This window comes from Zingiber officinale, chromosome 11A (assembly GCF_018446385.1).
Source record: "Zingiber officinale cultivar Zhangliang chromosome 11A, Zo_v1.1, whole genome shotgun sequence".
Taxonomy (NCBI): domain Eukaryota; kingdom Viridiplantae; phylum Streptophyta; class Magnoliopsida; order Zingiberales; family Zingiberaceae; genus Zingiber; species Zingiber officinale.
In genome coordinates this window covers 68,185,948-68,209,246 of record NC_056006.1, presented here as the reverse complement: position 1 = coordinate 68,209,246, position 23,299 = coordinate 68,185,948, and the positions used below count along the sequence as shown (strand labels likewise).

Here is a 23,299-nt window from a genome sequence, read left to right as displayed (position 1 = left end):
AATCTAAGCAACTCCTCAATTCTTGATCTAGTAGCTTCTTTTTTGTTTGAGAAGTATGTTAGAAAGAGGCCACCGCATGCTTTATTTGAATTGATCGGAATCGAAACTCCTCAGTCTACAATACCATGAAGCAATGAAACGTCTCTTCTTGTGAAGGCAACCAGAACGTCTGACCAAGTTAAATGATTAGTTGACATCTACAAACATATACATAAGTATTTGCCACACGCTGGGCCTGATACGATATCGTATCAGGCTCACGTTAGGCATGATACGATATCGTATCAGGTTCAAAACCCCTCATTTGCAATAAGAACCCATTGCCATTAGCTGACTAGATTATTCACATTTGCAAAATATTTGATTTTACTATACAACTACTTCGTAATAAAATTACATTGTACCTGAGAATTTGAAGGTTTGAGTACTTGAATCCCAATTTTAAAATATATTGACCAAAATACCACGAATATACTGCATATCTTGTATGTCCAAAAAAATGCTAAAGGGTGACTGTTTGATCACTGCTATGCATCGGTCATGTAAAATCACAGATCCATGATACCTTCCTTTCTTTGTGGATGCTTGAAAAAATCTTTTAAAGTGACATAATACACTGTTCCAATGCAGTTTCTGACCAACATCCACTGAACCCTAAATTTTGAAAATTTAAAAATTTTTAAATCAGACTCGTGCTTTTCAAAATCATAGAGTTTTAGATTAACAGAGTTTCGAAAGGTGATACCTTTACAGATAATTGAAGTGGAGAGGGCGATACACCGAATCCCTTTCTTTGCGCCATTATGAAAGAAGATTATTGACGGAACCCTAAAATCCTACACCTGAGCCTCGCAAACATTAAATCGGAAGGTCTAAATGTTAGATGCCGCTTGATCAAGGTACGAACACATTACTTAGAATTTCACTAGGGGGATGATTTCGCCATAATATTGGAGCTGAAATTGGAGACTTACGAAGAACACCTAGGCATGACCGAGTTGACAGACGGAGGGAGAAAAATGAACGCAACATTATTTTTAAGTCAAAATAATTCAAATTGTGGGTCGGATGTCTAGAAATTCACAACAAAGGAGGGGACGTTCGTGGAAGGATTAAAATGAGAATTTCACATGAATAAACTGTGTCCTTTGGTAAAAACCAAACTACGATGCGTCTTTTGATAAATACAATATCCAAGGCATGTCTTTTGGTAAATTGCCATAATTATTGGGGCTAACTAATTAATATACCGCTACAAATATTATACCACCGATAATTTCCAAACTAATTAATGAAATTAATCATGATGTTCTTACGTTTATCTACTAATTAGGGATGGTACGAGACATTTTTAAACAATAAAAAAAAAAACTATATCATTTGATATCTACTTTAAGTCGAGCCAGGATAGAAATATCCTCCAAATAGCTCCCTAGGCTAAAGACTATATTTTTATTTAGCGATCAAAATTAATACTATCATACAGTCAGGGGAAGCTTTCACCCGACTCGGCCATTGCTTTAAGTTAAATAAACTTGTGATATGCTAATCTCCTCCACCTTATTGGCTATGTTAAGTTGACAAACTCGGTCAACTATGTCAGCATGAAAATGGCCAAGAACAGACTTATTATTATTATTATTATTAAGTAAGTTTTTAAGACAGTTCAAGTTTTAGCTAGATGCTATGGTTGTATTAATTCGTTGAAAGGGGACCTAATTCTCAGAGTTGCTATTCCAAAATATAGTTGAGATCTACACCTAAAAATGCGTTGGTCGTTGGAATTAAATTATTTTCAAAGATCTTATACAATGAATAACTAACGAATTTATTTTTTTACTGTTACCAATGATACACGGTTATAATTAATATTTTGAACAAATGATTATTCTTATATTTAGTTACAGAATAAACCTTAAATTCCTTATTAAAATCATTCTTCCCTCGATCCTTTTCAGCTATTTCACATATTAAAATTATTATTTCATAAACTGAGAAATCCGTATTCATATTATATCCTATGTCATTTCATTCTCGAGAATGATTATTTCATTCTATGTTAATTCAACTCTTTGAACCAGAACACATAATTAGTATTAACGACTGAAAATATATTCAATAACGAGAACAATTTAAATAGTCCAGCCATATTTCGCTCAACTTATATACACGTATACATTTTTCAAATTTTATGAAATAAGGCAAAAGAATAGAAAACGAAAAAAAAAAAAAAAAACACCATATAATATAAACAGCCCTTAACTTGGGCATTATAAGAGGACGGTCATGCAGGAGATTTGATGCCATCTACGCTTTCAGTGTTTACAGGTAAATTTGTTTTGACAAACTGAGAGTAGGATCCCTTGATAACCTAATGTTGCCATTGTAATCAACATTGTATTGTACTTCTGCTCGAGTTCCCATTACTATTCTGCAAGAGCCCCAAGAATCAGCTTTTAAAGCAATTCCATAGTAGTTGAGGTGGTCTGCTATGCTGTTTCCGGACACAGATCTGATGGTTATGGAGAAATTATAAGCACTTCGGCCACCACCACTGATAATCTAAACTATTAGAAAACAAAAAATTAATTCATGCATACCTGCTGCAATAAGGGTCTTCTCCAGAGTCGTCGCACAGTTTTTCAATTGTGCGAGTGGTGCCTTCTATTTCAGTATCTTGGAGCCAAACCTGATATTAACTTGCATGTATATCATAATAATAATATAACGAAAAGAATATTAAACTAGGAAATGGTTGCACCAAGGCTATAGTTTACCAGCATGTTCCATGGGGTATAACATGTAACAGATCGAAATTAGAATTCTTCAGATGTGAATGCTTGACTTAACATTGTTCATACTTCAACATTCATACCTAAGTTTAGGCAAACAAACCTTTTCTATAAAAGAGAACTTCAGGAAAACACTGACCAAATCCAGGATTCATATCTCAATTATGATCAAGGAATCATGTGAAAGAAACTGAATGTTATTCAACATCAATTAGTTCGTCTGCACAGACAGGTTCATTGATATCTTATTAATTTATTTTGTCCCACACAATGATATTTTTCATCTGTGATAAATAGCAGCAAACTGGAATGTACTCAAAACTTATAATTTATAGAATAGAGAAGGTTGCCTATCAGTATCTAGAGCTGGATGCGTAATTAATTGAATTTGAGTAGTTGTTGACTGCGATGTATTTATGTAAATCTAAAAGGCTGAGAGGTGGTGGACGTTGGACAATTTACAATTAATATTTGTATTTCATCCAGGTAGAGGTGTAATGCTAACCTTACCTACCATTAGTCCAAAAGATACTTTGGGGGAGGGAATTACCTCTCTAGGGAAGTGATGGTATGTTCTCCTTTCAAAATAAGAATAATATGGTGGTAAGTGTGGCACAATATCATTTGCATGAGTCACACGAACAGTATGTGGCACGCGTTTGCCGAAATAACGGACAAAAGCAGCATTGCCTATGCGAGGCTGTCCAAACGTCGTAAGTTGAATGTCTGTCATTCCATGATTAACCTGCAATGCAAATGCGAGATGAAACTAGTATAAACTCCTTATAATTAGTGAGAACACAGTAGTTGTATTAAACCTATCTTAGAAACAATCTACATTATCTAGAGAGAGTAGATCTTTGATAGCTAGAACAATGCTTAGATTACCCCCCATATTACTCAGTAATGGTTCATTCCTATATTTAGAGGAATGAATCCGTGGGTCCCACCATCATTTCCCCAAACCAAGCACCAAGTTTCATTCCATTCCCATTCCAAACCCCCCAAACAAGCAGCCCCTAAATGAATGCTATGTCACCATCAAGGTGATAAATTAAATGCATGGAAAGCATAGGTTTCCCTTGCCTGAATGATGCTTGTCCTGAAGTGGCTAGTGCAGGAGTGTTCCAGAAATAGGAATTTGTGGTTAGCCCCAAGATTTAAAGTATTGTTCCGCACTAAGATTTTGGTCTACAGTTAAAATGGTAGGGATTTTGTGCTGTGGTGCAAACACTCAACAAACTTTAGCACGCTACTAAGCATGCTGTGATACTAGAATGAGCTTCAACTCTATAAGTTTCTTTCATTTAACTTGTTTACCTCCAAATGCAAATTTATAGTAATCAAAAAGTCATTTGAATTAAAATTTTAAACCAATAAGTTAAATATAACAAGCATCTTAACTAAAGATAAATATTCCAATAAAGATAACTTTGCAGGTCACATTTTTGTAGCATTTAATAAGATCAACCCTATAATGTCTAATATATAGATTAAATAAAGCTCCTAGAATATCTAGTATTAGGAGTAGGTATATCGGCTCTTCTCCTCCCTGTGATTGACAAACACAATCTAAAGATGATTCTATCTCAGTCGGTTCTAGATGGTAAAGACTAACAAATGTGCTATCATAGTCATACCACTAAAATTGTGTTAGCACAAGCAACATACTGAGATTTACTCACGCTTGCACAATGTTAGTATTGCTTAATGACCAGATATATTGCATTATGGTCATGCAGACAAATACTAATCTACACTTGAAATCATGGTTAGCCCTAATTAACTTCTTGGTAACCCAAAGGCTAGCTAAGACAATAAAGGCTAGGGAAGGATGAAAACTAGAGAGAAGGAAGATGCAAAATTATGAGTAAAGATCTTATTGATCGACCCATAAACTTTCTACCTTTGAATTCCACTTCCTGAACTACATGAGCATCTTAAGAGAAGTGTGAAGCATCAAACATGTAGAAGCCATACACCACTATCATCGGCTTGATATATTGGCATCTTGATTTATAATGTTACTATCTCAAATATCTATCTGATACCATAATTTTAATAAGAACCTCTAATGGAGAAAAGAGAAAGCCTGATAAAAGTAGTCAGTTTTTCATGGAGAAGAAAATTGATAAAGAAAATGTCTGTACGTTTTTCATTTCTTTTTTTATCTTTACCCTATGTTAGCATTCTTTCTTTATTTACCATTTTCAATTTTTATCATTTTATTCTATTAATTATTGTAATTGGTATGAACAATCTATATGTGAGTTACAATGCAATGACAATATTTAATAATTACAAATTAATGTAAGGAAAGTACATCTTGTTAGTTAGAGTCCTAGAGCCAATCATTTGATGATTGTATGGACTCATTGTATCATATTCTTGTATATTAATAAAGGCATTTGTTTGGTTATTATACTTATTTGTATTAGTGCCAAATAGACTAAGTATAATAGCGTCCTTGAGTAGAAGGTTCATACCTATATCAATCGATTAGTTGAATCGATAGTGAGATGATATAGGGAACACTACTCTAAATCATTCCTAGTCGAGTATTAACATTCAGGGACAATGTTAATAAGCATATAGGTCAGCTCGATGACTTGATCTCACAAGTCATGGATATAGAGATATCAGTCGACACATTGGTATGCATTAGAGAATGTATACTGAATCATGAATCATTATATGAGTGTCATATACTTTCTCATGGCGATTAGTATGACTATTAGTCCTTAGTCACCATGGATCCCTACATAAGGGGTTATGTATTATGCAGAGGATGTGAGTGATGTAGATGGGATCTATCCCTCCCATATACGGGAGCGACATCGATATTCTTGATAGAGTAAGACCAAAGTACCCAAATGAGTCAATATGAGATATTGAGCTCATTTGATTGAGTGAGTCTACTTGGAATTCAAGATTTAGATTGGTCAGAGGATGACACGGTCTATGCCTCAATCTAGGATAGAAGGACACTTGTCATATATTGTGAGAAGTCACAATTAATAGTCACAAGGTGATGTTGGATCTTAACATTTCTTGTAACTTGGGTAGCAATGATGTATTGCTAGATGCCTCTCATTGAGTTTAGAACCTATTGGGTCACACACAAAGAACAAGTGGATGGAGATTGGGTTCATATGATGAACCAATTGGATTCAAATTAGACTTATTGAGTTACACTCAATTAGATTCAATTGTTGAATGAGTCTAATTTAGATTTGATTCATTGAGTCAATTTATATTAATGAATTGAGATTCATTAAACTGAAATTGACTTGAATCAAAGATTGGATTTAACTCAACAAGGAAGAAATTGGTCAATTTTGACTTGACCAAATGGAATTTGAAACATCAAGTATGACTTGATGCCACATCATAAGGATGACTCATCCTTGCCACATCACCTCCACCTCATGAGGTATGCCACCTCATGGGGGTTACACTCTCCCCTTGGTTTTAATGTGGCCGGGCACACTAATGCAAAGGAGTTTTTGGTTTTGTGGCAATTGATGTGTGGTAATTATTCCATCTTCTTCCAAGCTTTCTTCCTCCTCCTTGCTGCTGTTGCCGTGACTTTCATGGTGAGGAGAAGGTGGTTGAGTGAATCCAAGAGCAAAGGAAGAGTGAAGGTCACAAAGGAAGGATACTACTAGTGAGTGTATAAGATTTCTTTTGTACCTTCTTCTTTTCTTCCTTTCCAATCCCATTCGAGAGCTCTAGAAAGTGCTAGCACACTTGGGGCTCTCTTCTCCATCCTTTGAGTGTGAGAGACACTCCTTGTTCGTGTGGATATCATTAGAGGAGTGTCTACGTTGACACTCTCGAGATCCGGAGGGCACGCATCAAAGGTATAAAGTGTTTTCCTTTGTAGATCTATTGTAGATCGTAGTTTATAACTCGTACTTGTGTTTTGAAATTTTTCCTTGCACGGATCCTATGGCTTTGGGTGATTCGGGGTCACGTGCAAGGCTTGTACGAGTTTGATTTTGTTTTATGAAAACTAAAGTTTCTGTAATTTTCTGTAAACTTATGATTTTATAGTTTTTATGGGTAATTTTCCGTAGAAGCGAAGCACAAGTGTCTCGGCACTTGTAGGCTTCGGCTACCGGAAAGTTTTCTTTTACAGGATCGCTTAGGAGCAACTCACGATGGTTAGATCGTGGGTAGAGGTACTCCCCTTAACCCCGCAAGGGGATTTGCTCCGCGATTGCACTCGAAATCGCTAAACGAACCGCCGGGAAGATTTTTCCAAAGGTCTCGGCCCAAATCGTTTTGGGACAGTGGGTTTAAGCGCTGTTGGATCGCAAAGGAACCCTCGCGATGGTTAGATCGCGGGTAGGGGCGTTGCCCCGGCCCCGCAAGGGGATCCGTTCGCGATTGGAAATTTTACTCGTAAAAATTGTAAAAATTAGTTTTAAATTATAGAAAATTATGAAAATATATAATTTTGAATTATATATTAATTTTGTGATAGTCATGGCCCAAAAACCCAATATGATTGGTTGTGTTGTAATTCATAATACGGCCTGCGTGCCGTTGTATGTTTTTATTTATTCGCGATCTGCGCGTCGTGCCTTCTCTTATATTCTTGTTGTAAATTAGATTTAGACTCGAATATAACTCGAGTTTCAAATTGTAATGTACAAATTGGAGCGGTGGAGGGTCCACACGAGACGGAGTTCCAAGACGGGCACGAGCAACACAAAATGGTCAAAGGGAGGAGCTTGGAGAAGCTGTTGACCCTAGGTTGACCATTCGATCTTCTCATTGGCTTGAGAAGATCGTAGTAGGGCCATGACTAAATCACAAATATATTAATTAGTTAATTGCTTATGTATATGATGCATGTTTAATAAGTAATTAATTAATTAGTGTCTTACGATTAGATTAGATCTAAGTCGCACACATGATGCCTTGCGATTAGATTAGATCTAAGTCACAAGATGCATCCTTTTCGATTAGATTAGATCTTGATCAAACCAACTCTAAATGTCTAACCGCGTGATACCTATCACTACCTCGATCATATGTATTGTTGAATATGCAAAGCAATACATATTATCTTGGTAAGTACGGAGGGACAATTTTGGTCCGCTATCAACGCATGGGTGAATACAAACTCAATTAGATTGTATTCCTAGTTACTCGGTTGGATCGAGTCAACTATAGGCATTCTTCCAATAGTTGGAATGATAGGTTAAAATCACATCTATATTAACTCTCGTATTAGTCAAAACTAACTCGAGTTTTAATATAAACGATATTGATTTTATAAACAAGAGTTGCATAGAGATGTAATTGGTAATCGTTACCTACCGATCATACTGGGCGTATTAGCCAAAGCTAACTCAAGGGTTAGTATGATGTGGATCTTGTCCCACAAGAATTATAGAATTGGGAGCATCATTTAATTAAAGGCCTAATTAAATGATTTTAAAAGAATATGATATTTATTTCGGCAATTTCTGTTGTAGATAACCACGGCGTCGAATACGAACTCTTTCTCCTGCGTTACGTCCTTGAACTAGTACAGGAACCTAAGAATAGTTCTCACTCAGAACGTAAGACGCTCGAGCATTCGGCTCCTCCGCCAGGTCCCAGCCGGCTAGATGTGTCTGTCTTATGCCGCATGAACTCGAGCTTGAAGCAACATGAGTTGATGGGCGCACGATATGGTTGAACATCTTTGTCACCTATATCGAGGACAAGCAAGGAAGAGGAACTCGAAAGAATACGGAAGATCTTACAAAGAAGAGAAATAAGATTTCTACTGTCATGTTATAGAAGTCAACCTCTATTTCTTCATCGTGGGTATTAGATACCGGATGTAACATTCTTGTACTAATAACGAGAAGGTGAGATAGACCTAATGGAGCACGAGTCCGCTATTATTTAGGAACTTATCATCTATCTCTTCCTCTGGGCTTGTTGTTTGCCTTGACTAAGAACATAATTTCAGTTTCTTGTTTGGACAAGAAAGGGTTCTCGTTATAATAAAGAACAAATGTTATTCCATTTATTTGAAATATTGTAGTGCACCTCTAATAAACGGACTCTATATTCTGGACCTTGAGAGCCCTATCTATAACATAACCAAGAGGTTCAAGTCAAACCGTGACCCGAACCTTTGTCGCTTGGGTCGTATAAAGTGACAAGCTTATCGACTCCATAAGGATGGTATCTGACATTTGATTTTGAATCATAGGTATGCGAGTCGATGCCTCGAGGCAAGCAAGACTCCTTTAGGTGGGCGAGAGAGGGATCGGTTGTTGAGGTTCATAGTGATGTATGTGGCACTTCCGCATACATGGGGCGGTTATAGGTACTTCATCACATTTCTGATGACTTGGAGATACTGTTATTAATGACACATGTAAGTCCGAATCCTTTGAAAAGTTCAAAGAATTCAAGAAATCGTGCGAACCGGCTAAGAGTATTAAGATACTTGATCCGATCGAGGTGGAGAATTCCTTAGCCGTGAGTTAAGTGACTATCTAGCTAGGGATTACATCACTCACTCCTCTGGAACACCACGTGGAATGGTGTATCCGAACGGAGGAATCGTACCTTATTAGATATGTAGTACGATCATGAGTCGCGAGCGATCTTCACGTAGAAGCATATATGCTTTCCATCAAAGGTCGTGATAAAGACACCATATAGGATATGGTGGGAGATGCTCAGTGTCTTTCATGAGGGGTTGTGAGGCGTTAGGCGTCTCAGGAATTAGGACCCAAATCCAACAAGTGCTTTTTCATTGGATATCCCAAGGAAAAAGGGATATTACTTCTACATTCCCAATCGTAGTTGTGGCGTTTTTCTAGAAAGGGACTTTGTTTCAGAAGACTAGTGGGGCGTTCTTGAAGTTCAAGATGCGAACAATAGACTAATGCCTCGATGGAAATTGAAATGTGTTGTGGATGATGTTGTTCCACGAGGAGTTGAGGAACAACAACCGGTTCAATTCTATGAGATCCAAATGGAATCCATGCACACCAACCAAGTATGGACTTTGGTTGATCCAGGGGTAAAACCCGTTGGGTGCAAGTGGGTCTTTAAGAGAAAGACCGACATGGATGGACTTATCTATAAGGGTCGCTTGGTAGTTAAAGGTTTCAAGTGATATCGACTATGATGAAACCTTTTCTCCCGATGTTTAAGTCCATTCGGATCACGCCGCTGACTATGAGATATGGATGTCAAACCGCTCGAATGGACAACCCGATCTACGGACTAAAGCAAGCTTCTGAGAGCTGGAATCTTAATCAAGCAGTTTGGTTTCATCAAGAATGAAGATGAGCCTTCTACAAGAAGGTTGTAGGAGATATAGTTGTCTTCCTCATATGCTGGACGTACTACTTGGAAGGACATCACGCTAGGGAGTTGGTTCTCAAAGGACTTAGCATCTATGGGATGGTCTAAGAGATTGCTCGCCCAAGTCGAGTACGACAAGGTGGGTTTGCCGTGCGAACTCCGAAGGTTACTGTCGACGTACGGCGCGAGTGAGTCTTCGAAGACTCAGGTCCCTCTTCAGAGGAGAGACGTATGGATCGATCTCTTATGCCTCGGGATCGATCACGTACTCGACTACGATGTCTCGGCTTATGACGATATGTCATCGAATGGCAAGAATATTCTTAAGTACTTAAGAAGGACTAAAGAATATTTCTTGATATATGGAGGCAATGATGAGCTAGATGTAAAGGTTCCAGACCGACCGGGATGACTATAGATCGCATCGGGGTTCGTTTTTGCTTAAATGGTGAGGAAGAGTTGAAGTAGGACACAGGTGATTCTGAGTATATTGCTACATCGAGGCGAAAGGAGGCGCTGATCCGCAAGTTCATCATTAACTTGGGGTGGTTCTAACATCCTCTGTGACAACAATGGAGCTATATACACAGGCGAACCTCGCACCAATGGACGGAGCATATACTACGGCGCTTCCATCTCGTTCGAGATTATCGATAGAGGAGATGTGAAGATTTCAGAGTACCTACAGAGGCTAACATCGCAGATCCCTCGTGGAGCTTTGGCGGAGTGGTCGTCGTCTAGCTTCCTTAGATCCTTGATTGCTCATCTGGATGTTAGTTAGAGCCCTAGAGCCAATCATTTGATGATTGTATGGACTCGTTATATCGTATTCTTGTATATTAATAAAGGCATTTGTTTGGTTATTATACTTATTTGTATTAGTGTCAATAGACTAAGTATAATAGCGTCCTTGTCATACCTATATCAATCGATTAGTTGAATCGATGGTGAGATGATAAAGGGAACACTACTCTAAATCAGTATTAACATTCGACAATGTTAACGACTTGATCAAGTGGATATAGAGATATCAGTTTACACATATCCGAATGACCCGAGAAAGTATCATGGATCGTTATATGAGTGTCATATACTTTCTCGTGGCTATTAGTATGACTATTAGTCCAGACAAGTGGATCCCTACAGGAGTACTTTGGTTTGTCAGCCCACCGGACTATAAAAGCGATTCTGGGTATGTAACGAATTACGGGAGGAGTGATGATGTAGATGGGATCTATCCTCCCATACGAGCGACATCGATATTATCGAGGTTAAACGCGAATACAGATATCGAGCTCGTTTGATTGAGAGTCTACTTGAGATTTAGATTGGTCGAGGACGACATCGATCTAGATGTATGGACACTTGTCGTATATTGTGAGTCAGGTGATGTTGGATCTCAACATTTCTTGTAACTTGGGTTGTGATGATTGCTTATGTTTAAAGGGTTTAGAAACATTACCAACGCTACAAGAACCTATCCACACACAAGAACAAGTGGATGGAGATTGGGTTCGGTTCATATGATGAACGATTGGATCAAGACTTATTGAGTTACACTCGATTAGATTCAATGTCAATTTAGATTTGATTCATTGAGTCAATTTATATTAATGAATTGAGATTCATTAAACTGAAATTGACTTGAATCAAAGATTGGATTTAACTCAACAAGGAAGAAATTGGTCAATTTTGACTTGACCAAATGGAATTTGAAACATCAAGTATGACTTGATGCCACATCATAAGGATGACTCATCCTTGCCACATCACCTCCACCTCATGAGGTATGCCACCTCATGGGGGTTACACTCTCCCCTTGGTTTTAATGTGGCCGGCCACATTAATGCAAAGGAGTTTTGGTTTTGTGGCAATTGATGTGTGGTAATTATTCCATCTTCTTCCAAGCTTTCTTCCTCCTCCTTGCTGCTGTTGCCGTGACTTTCATGGTGAGGAGAAGGTGGTTGAGTGAATCCAAGAGCAAAGGAAGAGTGAAGGTCACAAAGGAAGGATACTACTAGTGAGTGTATAAGATTTCTTTTGTACCTTCTTCTTTTCTTCCTTTCCAATCCCATTCGAGAGCTCTAGAAAATGCTAGCACACTTGGGGCTCTCTTCTCCATCCTTTGAGTGTGAGAGACACTCCTTGTTCGTGTGGATATCATTAGAGGAGTGTCTACGTTGACACTCTCGAGATCCGGCGAAAGGGCACGCATCAAAGGTATAAAGTGTTTTCCTTTGTAGATCTACTGTAGATCGTAGTTTATAACTCGTACTTGTGTTTTCGAAATTTTTCCTTGCACGGATCCTATGGCTTTGGGTGATTCGGGGTTTCCGCGACGCGAAAAGCGGTTTTCGCGGCCTGAAAAACCCAACACATCTCAATTATACATTTGCTATATCTTTTTCTTTTTTGTAGAATAAACAAATGGTGATACTAATCTCATGTTGTACCTAAGCTCCTAAAAGCATGACAGTTGGAGCTTGTGTGTAAACATGTCCAAGCATGTAGATGTACAAGTGTACAACCTAAACGTACATGGATACTTCTTCCTGTAATACATGCATGTATGTGCAAGCTGAAAAGTTCCCAACATGCAGGGTTTTCCATATCTAAAATATAAACACAGTTAGCTATACGCACAACATTATCCACCAAGGTTCAAGTGTCGAGTGATAGGACAAAAGCAAGAACTGCATTTAGATGGAACAATAAATTTAATCAGTGAAGCAACCAATTTGTATGAGGCCAAACCAATTTCACAATGATAGAAGATATAAAAATGCAAAAATTTTAACATATAAAATGAATGAAACCAAGAAGGTTGATGGTAATTACAGCTAGATCCAGTGCGCAAAAGGAAGCCAGAGCTCCTCCCATTGAATGACCTGTAACAAATATACTGATATTTCCATAAATATCAATAGCTCTTTGAATGGCATTTAAAATCCCTTGGCGCAATGTAGTGTTGTGGTAAGCAGAGTAGAATCCATGGTGCACCTATAAATATAACATAAATAATAAGGCGTGTCTCGTAGCAAAACTTTACCATTACATATACTAATAATTGTCAGAAAAGAAATATTAATTCAAGACCATTGCATCAGGCATTCCAGGGTATTTAAGATCTAGCTGCTTCCAGAACAAATCTTCAATCCAATTTCGTAGGCTGTCAAAGCAAGCAATAAGCAAAGTAATCACTAGGCAGATGAGTTGGTAAACAGATACACATGTCTCAGAAAATTATTAAAATTTTATTTCCTACATTCATTACAAGAAAGTTCAAATACTGCAGTATAAGATCAGTTTAAGCTGTTGACTGTGGCTAGTGTAAAGTCCATAAGCTTGAAAGTACTACTTAATTGACCTTCATGTGCAGGAAGAACAAAATCAACAGGTTAGATCAAAAGATATGCGAGTGAAAATTCTTGAGATCATGGACTGTGGGTTCTAAAAAATAAATAATCGCTCATTGAGAACATTGTTGTGAAAGTGATAAGTTGAATATGCAGGTGTTGACTGAGCAGCCCAGAAGGTGGATAAGAACCATTGCAAAATCATTAAAATTTGATTCAAATTTGGAATGCCACCTTCAAAACCCAAGTTGGAATCCAAAATAGGCCATGTCAATATATTAGCCAAAAGATTTTAAAGGTTTCTTATAGTTCTAACATTGTAGCTGATGAAGTATAGTTAATAAGGGATATACAATAAAAAAGTATCAATCAGTTGCAATATATAGATCAAGCAATCTTAGATGAACTTTAGTCAATATCAAATTATATTTTCACAATAAAGCATGGGTTTGTGCTTACTACATGTGTAAGAAAAGCTTCCTACTTCACGTTCCAACAATGCCAAAACAAGCACAAAGAAGCAAATGTGGAAGGTATATAGAAACCACTAAGTTGTAACTACAGTTAGCAATTGTAAGTCTGTAAGTCGAACTATTTGTTGTACTACATGTCTACATCTCAACAAAAGATGGACATACGAACTTGTCAGGAATTTAAGAATTAGGGCAGTGTTGAAGCAATAATAAGCTATTCATAAAGATTTCTGTGTGTGAATGTAGATGGAAGAAGCAAGGGTACTTGGTTGAAGGATCTTGATCAATGGCCTTGTGACTTTGTCTCCACAATGTGTTAAATTGGCATCAAAGATTACCAAAAAAGTTGCAACACTTATTAGCTTAGATACATCCACAAAGAACAGCTCCTAAAGTAGATTACTAAATCAAAGACAACTAATATCAGAAATGCCCTTAAGCCATAGATATGCCAGTTCCATGTCCAGATATTTCTATCCTGATATTTGCAATGATAATTGTCAGACAGAGAAAGTATGCTCTTTTTTCCAAGATACCTGTGTTCTTGTGTGCCTCTGAATGCAATAACAATGGAATTCAGATCAGGATCAACTCCAACAAATGCCTGCACAAATGCTCAAAACAGTGAGAAATAGTGTTGTTTTTTGGTCTGAAAAACAATGTTGTCTAAATGTACTAAACCAGAATAAAATGGCAATAAGTTGCACCTGTAAGCAGTTCTGGATATCAACAATAAGCTCTATCACCTCAAATTCCTGATTGGATATTGCCACAGCAGAAAGTTAGTGATGCATTAACTAAGAGAGATGTATACCTTACTATCTTAATTTTGCACAACCATGCACATCTGCATCTCTAAGTACTCAGCGAATACCTTTGTAAAATCATCACACCTTGAGCAAGTCCATGTAAAAAGTTCCGTCAAATCTGTAATGTAGACCTACGGCATGCATTAAGAACAGAGTCCAAGTAATACATAAGGACGAACGGATTAATATGAGAAGATTGTCACTAGAAAGAAAGAAAACATAAAAGATTATATTCCAGGAGAGCAATTAAGAAATTATCAATCGTTACTCACAGCTGAAGCATATTCAACAATTATCTTCGCGAGGGTATGATTGTAGACAGGCAGTTCGTCCTCATAATTGATCTTGATCTCTGTAAGAGAAAAACAGGTTCAGGACATCGGAAAACGTAGATGAAAACACCAAATTCCAATGAACTGGCAAAGGAAAATAAATTCGACAAAAACCAATTAACCATGGCAACGACAAAAACAGACTAGATCAATTGTACCACAAAAATAAAGCGAAAACCTTTCAGCCTCGAAGAAATACGACAGCCGAGAACGAGAATGATTACCCAACAAGAGCGATTACCTCTTCCTACGGAAACGACGAACAAGCTGACAATAACCAGGGCCGCGAACCGTAGCCATCGGCCCATAGCCCTCTAAGAAGGCAACGAAAACCTAAAATCCTGCAAGAGTCGTGAAGATAAGACTCCAAATAGATAAAGGGGCATGAGAACGGGAGTGGAGAGAGGGGAAAAATCACATACGAATTGAAGCTTGAAGATGATTTCCTTACGACGGGAATTAACGATCTCTCGAAGAAGAAGAACGGATTTGGCAAGCTCGTTGAACGACGAAGGAAGGAAGCAATTTGTTGCATTCGAAGCTTAGCCGATAAATACGAGGATCCTCTGGTCCACTAGTTTGGACCAGGTGGTCTGTAATATAATTATAGTCGGATCCTATTCAATTGTAATGGTAATTATAATTTTTTTCTAAACTCATCTCCCCTTTTAAGTTATATTTGGGGTCTAGATAGACGGTCTTTGGGGTCTAGATAGACGGCTAAAGACCGTCTGAAGACCTCCGACGATAGACAGATGGCTAGGTTGTCAGATGTTAAGCGGGGTCTGAACGAGGGTGGCCTCTAAGCATTAGCTGTCCATTCGACTTAAAATATAACCTGAGTAGAAAATTGATCTTAGAGAAAAAGATCATAACTAATTAAGATTAAATTGCGATCGCGCGATCCGATTATAATTATATTATAGACAATCTTCTGATTTACAAAGTCAACTAAAAAATCCGATCTCATTGAATACTAACTGGGAGAGATTCCATATCAAATTTTTTTTTTATACAATCATTAAAACTTAAATTATCCTAAAATTTCTATTATCTATATTTGTTTCCTTACATTTTTTTTAATTATTTTTCTTTGATATGTAATATACTTTTTATTATCCAATATTACCATAATGTATTCTTTTTTATTTGTTTTCTTTCAAATTAAATAATATTAATAATATTTTAATATTTAGATAATGAGTTTTATTTACTAAATTTTAAAAACACTATTTATAAAATTTAAATTTAGAAACTAGATAGAGAGTAGTAAATTTTGTATTTTAGGAAATTATAGATCCTCTTAATTTAAATATTTAAAACAGTCATGATTTATGATTTAGATTTGTTCATTATGATTATTATAAAATATTTTGGGCATTTTGGAAAGAGACTTTATTTATGAGGTTTTATTTTTTTTATTTTTATTTATAGTGATAGGATATCTAAATTGTCATTTAGATAAATATTAAATTTATAAGTTGGTCATGCGCTTTCTGATTTATCCTTGATGAAAAACTTTTCTATAAATTATAACCGTCAAATATAATATTATTAACCGTATCAAATAAGGATATTTTAAAAAATAACATTAGATTCATTAATAATAAAACAAAAATAATAACATTCTATTTTGTTAGCACGACGCTCTAGACATTATATTTAAATATAATATTGTTAACCATAACAAATAAGGATATTTTAAAAATAACATTAGATTCATTAATAATAAATAAAAATAGACATCTTATTCAAAATTTTAATAACATTCTATTTTTTTTTCAAAGCATGACGCTCTAATAGACATTATATTTTATCATGGGATTATAGTCTTATGTTAGAATATTCAAGTTATCATCTAAATACCCTCAATTTGATTTTTAATTATAGTATATTTATAAAAAATTTTTTTCCAAATGAGAATCGTAACAAAATGATACTAGGCTTCTGAACTATATGTCGTGTGTACTTCTCGATTTACCATGGGGGTGGTGAAAAATTTTCATGAGACTGAGTCGGTCACTCCAAGGGATAATTAATGAGGCTAACTAGGTTTATCATATAATAATATTCTATTTTGGTCCCCGGGGTTATGGTATCGCGGTAAGACATCTACGTTGTTACTTAAGCACCCGCAGTTCGATCCCCAGCTATGGCATATTTATAGAAATTTTTCCTTCAAATGGATCGGAGCACGCAACCAAAGGATGTTGGACTTCTGAGATAGCCACCGTATGCGCTTCCTGATTTACCCTGGTGGCCAGTAGGGAACTTCCGTGGGACTGGGGCAATCACCCAAGCGATAGTCAATGAGGCTAACTAGGTTTATCATTTTTTTTAATAACATTCTATTTGGCCCCAGGGCTATGGTGCAACGACAAAATATTCAGGTTATCACCTAGATACCGATGATTTGATCCCTAGCTATTATGAATTTGTAAGAATTTTTTCTCTAAATGTGACGCGCAATCAAAGGATGCTGAGTTTCTTGGCCGCTTGCCATGAGCGCCTCTAATGAAAGGATGCTGGGGTTCTTGGCCGTCTGCCACGAGCGCTTCCCGATTTACCCCTGATGCTCGGTGGAAAATTTTCATGGGGTTGGGCCAATCACCCCAGAGATAGTCAATGAGGCTAACTTGATTTATCATTTTTTTTAATAACAATCTATTTGTCCTCCAAATGGAACTTGCAACTAAGAGATATTGGGCTTCTGGGTCGTTCGCCATAAGTGCTTCCTGATTTACTCTGATTGTCGGTGGAAAACTTCTATAAGGTCGGGTCGATCATCTCACGCTCGACGTACGTAGCCTGGTTAATCATTTTTTAATAACATTCTATTTGGGAGGAGGTGAGAGAAGCGGAGGAAAGAAGAAGTTTTATCCTTGCATGCTCATGAATCAACACAAATTTTTACACCTCGATTTGGGATGTAGGGAAGGGGAAGGGGAACTCAAAAGTATTTTGTTACAATTTTATCTCTATTTTAAAATATTAATTCTCAAATTAACTTATATGTTTAGGTAGCTAGTCTTTGGGTCGTCGCTCCTCACTAACTGTTTGGGAGGAGGTGAGGGAAGGGGAAGGAAGGGGAAATAAGGGGAAGGGAAACTTTGAACCTCGTTTGGGAAGGAGTGAGGAAAGGGAAGGAAAGGTAAGGAAGGGTAAGCTTTAACCTTCGTTAACCATGGAAAGAGAGATTTTCTTACATTCCGAGTTGGGGTGTAAGGAAGGAGAAGGGAAATCAAAAAAAAAAAATTATTCCAATTTTATCTCTGTTCTTAATAATTTAAGAAATGTTCTAATTTCTAATTTTGCTATGTCGCCGGAGTTCAATTTCCTCGCCTTATGTCTTCTAACTGAATTGAAGAGAGAAACCATTTTTGTTGTCAAAATTTAAGAGGATATCTACTATTTTTTAATTTTTCCATCAAAATTTAATAAGTTTTTAAAGAATAAAAATTCTTGTTATCGGCGTTATCTTTCAAATTTTTTTATTTAAGATTTCTAAAATTATTATTTTCATTATTTTCATTATTTCTCATTTAATTATTTAATTATCGGTAATTCATTGTTTTATTATGAATAGTATAAAAAATTAATTTTTATTAAAAAATAGCTAATTTAAATGATAATATAAAAAATTAATTTTATTATAAAAAATATCTAATTTAAATTTATAAAATAAATATTAATATTATGAAAATTTTCTAATTTAAAAAGTAAGAGTATTTTTATAACTTTATGTATTTAACCTTCATTCCTTTTCTTTTCCTCCCAAACAAAATAACACATGTTACGTTAATGAACCTTCCCTCCCTCCTAAATAAGGAGAAGTTAAATAGTTTATTTCCCCTCACTTTTTCTTCCCCTTCCTTCCCTTTCCGTTAAGAGCATCCACAATGCTCTAGCATTATAACACCCACCACATCATCAAAAAGTATGGGGCCCACTGCCACATATTCATTATAACAACATCCTTCTTTCACCCACATCCCTTTTAACGTTAATACCCATTATTCATGGGTCCCACCGTCCACTCACTCATTTTAACATTATATCATATTAAATAAATATGTATTAAATATGTTTTAAAATATTTAAATTATTATTATTTTTAATAATAATTTTACGTTTAAAAATAAATTTTTATTATTTTTCAAAAATAATATTAATTTTTTAAATATATTTATTAAATAAAATAAATGTTTGTGAGAAAACGAAATTAGAATGTTAGGAAAACGAAATTGTAAAGTTAGGAAAACGAAATTACAACTGAACACCTAAAATTATAAAGTTGGGAAAATGAAATTACACCTGAACACCTAAAATTATAAAATTGGGAAAACGAAATTACAACTGAGCGGCTAAAATTACAAAGTTGGGAAAATAAAATTTATTTTAAATATTAATTCATGGATTGTTGTTGTATTGCCCCCAGATATGCTCAACTAAGTCGGCGCGAAGTTGGTGATGAACTTGAGTGTCACGTAGCTCAGAATTTGTTCGAAGATAATCTTGAAATCCTCGATTTGAGCCATGGATAGGTTGTGCGGGTTCGTCACCTTCTTCGCTGTACCAATTTGTCACGTGACCTCCCTCATCCTCAACAATCATATTATGTAAAATAATGCATGCTAACATGATTTGTTTTAACTTTTTCCTATACCAATACCGAGCTGGACCTCTGATAATCGCCCATCGAGATTGGAGCACCCCAAATGCCCGTTCAACATCTTTTCTTGCAGACTCCTGTCTTTCCTTAAACAACTTCCTCTTGGGATCCTCCGGGCAAGGAAAAGCCTTAACAAAAGTAGCCCACTCGGGATATATTCCATCTGTTAGATAATAGCCCTTCGTATATGTAGTGCCGTTCACCGTGAAATTAATCGTCGGCATATTTCCTTGCAAGACGTTGTTGAATATGGGAGATTCATATAACACGTTAATATCGTTACGTGAACCGGCGACCCCAAAAAATGCATGTCATATCCACAAGTCATGAGACGCGACCGCTTCAAGTACGATTGTTGGTGACTCATGCCCCCTTGAAAATTGACCTTTCCAAGCAACTGGACAATTTTTCCATTTCCAGTGCATACAATCAAGGCTACCTAACATGCCAGGAAAGCCATGTCTCTCATCATGCATTTGAAGAAGACGTTGAACATCATCAGCATTTGGCCTTCTCAAGTACCTATCACCAAATATTTCAACAACGTATTCGCAGAACTTGAAAAGGCATCTGATGACAGTTGATTCACCCATACGTAGGTACTCGTCAAGATGATCGGCAGGGACTCCGTAAGCCAGTTGACGAATCGCAACGGTGCATTTTTGTAGTGGTGACAACCCTTTTCTTCGTACAGCATCGCCCCTTTGTTGAAAAAATGCTGAATGATTCTCTAATGCATTTACTATGCGGAGGAATAACTCTCTTCGCATTCGAAATCGTCTTCGAAATATTTCATCGTGATATACCGGAGTTATAGAGAAATAATCATTGACAAGTCTCTCATGCCCGGCTTCACGATTTCTTTGGACGAACCTTCTTCTGTGCATGTCCCTCCTCTGATATGCTTCCATAAGTTGTTGGTGTTGTTGAAGAACCAATAACATAAGTTCTTCACCCGGATCATAAGCTTGCTCATCGATTTCAACATGGACTTCGTCTTCGCTTGTCGAGCTGGAACTTGAGCTAGAACTGCTTGTAGAATGAGACATTTTTGGAGGAAGCACGTTTTAGTATATGTGTTTGAAAAATGGGATGATGGTCTATATATATTGTTTTTCTCATGCAACGGCTAGTTTGCAATGATGAGTATGCAACGTCACGTTGCAACGGCTAATTTGTAACGGTAAGTTTGTAACGCCTAGTTTGTAACGGCTAGTTTCCAACGGCTAGTTGTAATAATTAGTTTCCAACGGCTAGTTGTAACAGCTAGTTTCCAATGGCTAGTTGTAACAACTAATTTCCAACGACTTGTTTATAACGACTATTTTACAAAAATATAATAATTATTCATGACATTAATCGAAATGAGAAATACAATAATTACAAATTACAATCATTTGAAAATATAATAATACTACAAAATGAACGTTAAGTAAACAATTTAGATATTCCATCTCGACCTAATATCCTGGCATAGGCATTCATGTATGATAAGCTGTTCCTTTGTCATCTGCGAAGTGTCTTTGTTCAATATTTCGTACTCCTTCAACTTCAAGCGACGATTCTTAGCTTCACATTTGGACAAGGCAGCTTTTTCCTTAATCTCCTCTACTTCGAGTTGTTTTTGTTTCAAATCGACTTTGGACTTCTTTACAGTTGTATATTCAGTGAACTTTGTGATAATATTATTGTAGTTTACTGTCAGATCCTCCATGGTCGATTTTACTTTGTCCTTTCCCTTTCTTTTTGCCGCCTTTTGTCCTATTGGACGAGTATCTTCATCATCCAGGTCTATACTTACATCTTGGTTGGAGGAGATGTTGCTTACTCCCGACTCTGAGGTCCTTGTCTTCTTTGTGGTCACAAAGTGAGCAACGGACTGTGGAGTAAACATTGGACGGTCTTTGACAATTCTCCACACATGTTCGAGATTGAATGCAACGCCATTGTTTTCGAATTGATATTTTTCATACGCAAACCTCAATATATCTTCGTCACTGTGACCACTTCGATATGAATTGTAAACATTATTGTAATTTACGTTGAATCGATATACCTTCTTTTGGATTGTATTGTGTTAAGGTGACTGTATAACATTAGCACTTCTGGTGTTTGAACCTAGAAAAAGATTCCCATTGTAGTAGCTTGCAACATCACTGATAGTGACAAAACTTCTCGCTAAGACCTCGTCTTCAACCTTTGTCTAACTTGAACGCTTTCTTGTACCCTCAGCATTTGAAACCGTCTTTTCTAAATTGACCACCTCAATTGGGGATTCACGGTCGGAAAGTTGAGTTTCCGGGACAAAAGTCGGAGTTGCAGGTTCATTCGACATTGAAGGAGTGAAAGACATACTAGTTGTGTGCGGGGTACCATATCCATGAACAACCGACGGCGTGAAATATGGATGACTCATGTTTTGCCAATATTCGGCTGGAAGTGGTTGATATGGACCTCGAGGGGCATAATTTCCAAACCCTTGGACATTTTGAAGATTTTGTGGAGGAAACAGCATACTGGGAAATGGATATGGGTATTCATAATTTGGTGGAATTTGTGGATTCTGGGAAGATGAATATTCTTGCGAGTTGTTTGTAGAATTCAAGAAATTGGAAAAAAATGCCCTATTATTTTCATCCATTTCGGATAAAAAATAAGATGGTAGGAACTTGAAAAAATAGACGGGGAGAGAATTTAGAGAGTGAAATTGAAAGAGTAGTGAGTGGGAATGAAAATATGTGCACATATGGATGGATATTTATAGTTAAAATTTCAAACTAACCGTTAACTAGTCATTAATTAGCCGTTAAAAAGTAATCATTTTATTAAAAATTTTAAATTAAATAGCCGTTTTTTTTTGAATTAGCAGTTGCTTTTGTTTTTTAAATGAGCCGTTGTCTTCTGATTTTTTTTTTTTAATTTTAGAGTTTATATTTTTATTAAAAAAAAATAAAATATAGCATGGGTGGGCCAGCCCTGGCCCACCCCAATGCTGCTTGAACGCGTTCAGAATACTGAACGCGTTCAAGCGGTTTGAACGAACGCGGCATTCCACAACGTCGCGTTAAAGCAACAGTGGCGTTATAACGCTGTTTTAATACGGCATTGTGGATGCCCTAATGAACCTTCTCTCACTCCATCCAAATAGAAGATTAGAGCGCGTCATATAGTCCAGCATCCAACGGCTCGCACTTCTTGATGTCGACATCGGCCCTTACTGTGTTTCTCTCCATATTAATTCCCAAATTAACTTATATGCGTAGCAGAAGGTATCTCGTTTTGCTCTGTCACTCCACACGCAAAGCGCGTCATTATCGTCTAGCATTCAATTGCTCGTACTCCATGGCATTGACATTGACCCTCGTCCTGTATCACTCTGAAGACAAAACTCAAAAGGATAGAGATGGGTAATCCTCAATTTTTTTTCACATATTGACTTATTTTAAAAAGTGAAGATATATATATATATATAATTGATAACTATTTTAATAAGATAATTTCACATACTATAACTATAATTTAAATAATCTTAAATG

The 23,299-nt window shown here is 36.6% G+C and overlaps 1 protein-coding gene and 1 pseudogene across 2 annotated transcripts; both read right to left on the bottom strand.

Annotated features, from left to right (window-relative positions):
* Positions 1-2,112: 2,112 nt before the first annotated feature.
* LOC122031976 (lipase-like) lies at positions 2,113-15,678 on the bottom strand. 2 transcript variants are annotated; one of them, XM_042591209.1, is made up of 11 exons: positions 15,514-15,676; positions 15,333-15,432; positions 15,032-15,111; positions 14,825-14,890; positions 14,658-14,705; positions 14,487-14,554; positions 13,218-13,290; positions 12,960-13,121; positions 3,343-3,537; positions 2,601-2,689; positions 2,113-2,512 (listed from the first exon to the last, which is right to left on the bottom strand). In XM_042591209.1, the coding sequence occupies exons 2-11, from the start codon at positions 15,397-15,399 to the stop codon at positions 2,323-2,325; spliced, it is 1,038 nt and encodes a 345-aa protein (XP_042447143.1). In that variant the 5' UTR covers positions 15,400-15,432; positions 15,514-15,676; the 3' UTR covers positions 2,113-2,322. The 2 variants fall into 2 exon arrangements, with proteins under 2 accessions (XP_042447143.1, XP_042447144.1); XM_042591210.1 differs by lacking the exon at positions 3,343-3,537 and having other exon boundaries at positions 15,514-15,678.
* Positions 15,679-19,501: 3,823 nt separating this feature from the next.
* LOC122031433 lies at positions 19,502-20,812 on the bottom strand (annotated as a pseudogene).
* Positions 20,813-23,299: the final 2,487 nt, after the last annotated feature.

Bases quoted from the DNA above. Each gene is read 5' to 3' on its own strand.
- LOC122031976 (XM_042591209.1), bottom strand. From the start codon at position 15,399: ATGGGCCGATGGCTACGGTTCGCGGCCCTGGTTATTGTCAGCTTGTTC. The intron at 14,555-14,657 runs GTGCAACTTATT...GCATTTGTGCAG, and splicing joins ATATCCAGAACTGCTTACAG to GCATTTGTTGGAGTTGATCC. The intron at 13,291-14,486 runs GTATCTTGGAAA...TTGCTTTGACAG, and splicing joins AGAGGCACACAAGAACACAG to CCTACGAAATTGGATTGAAG.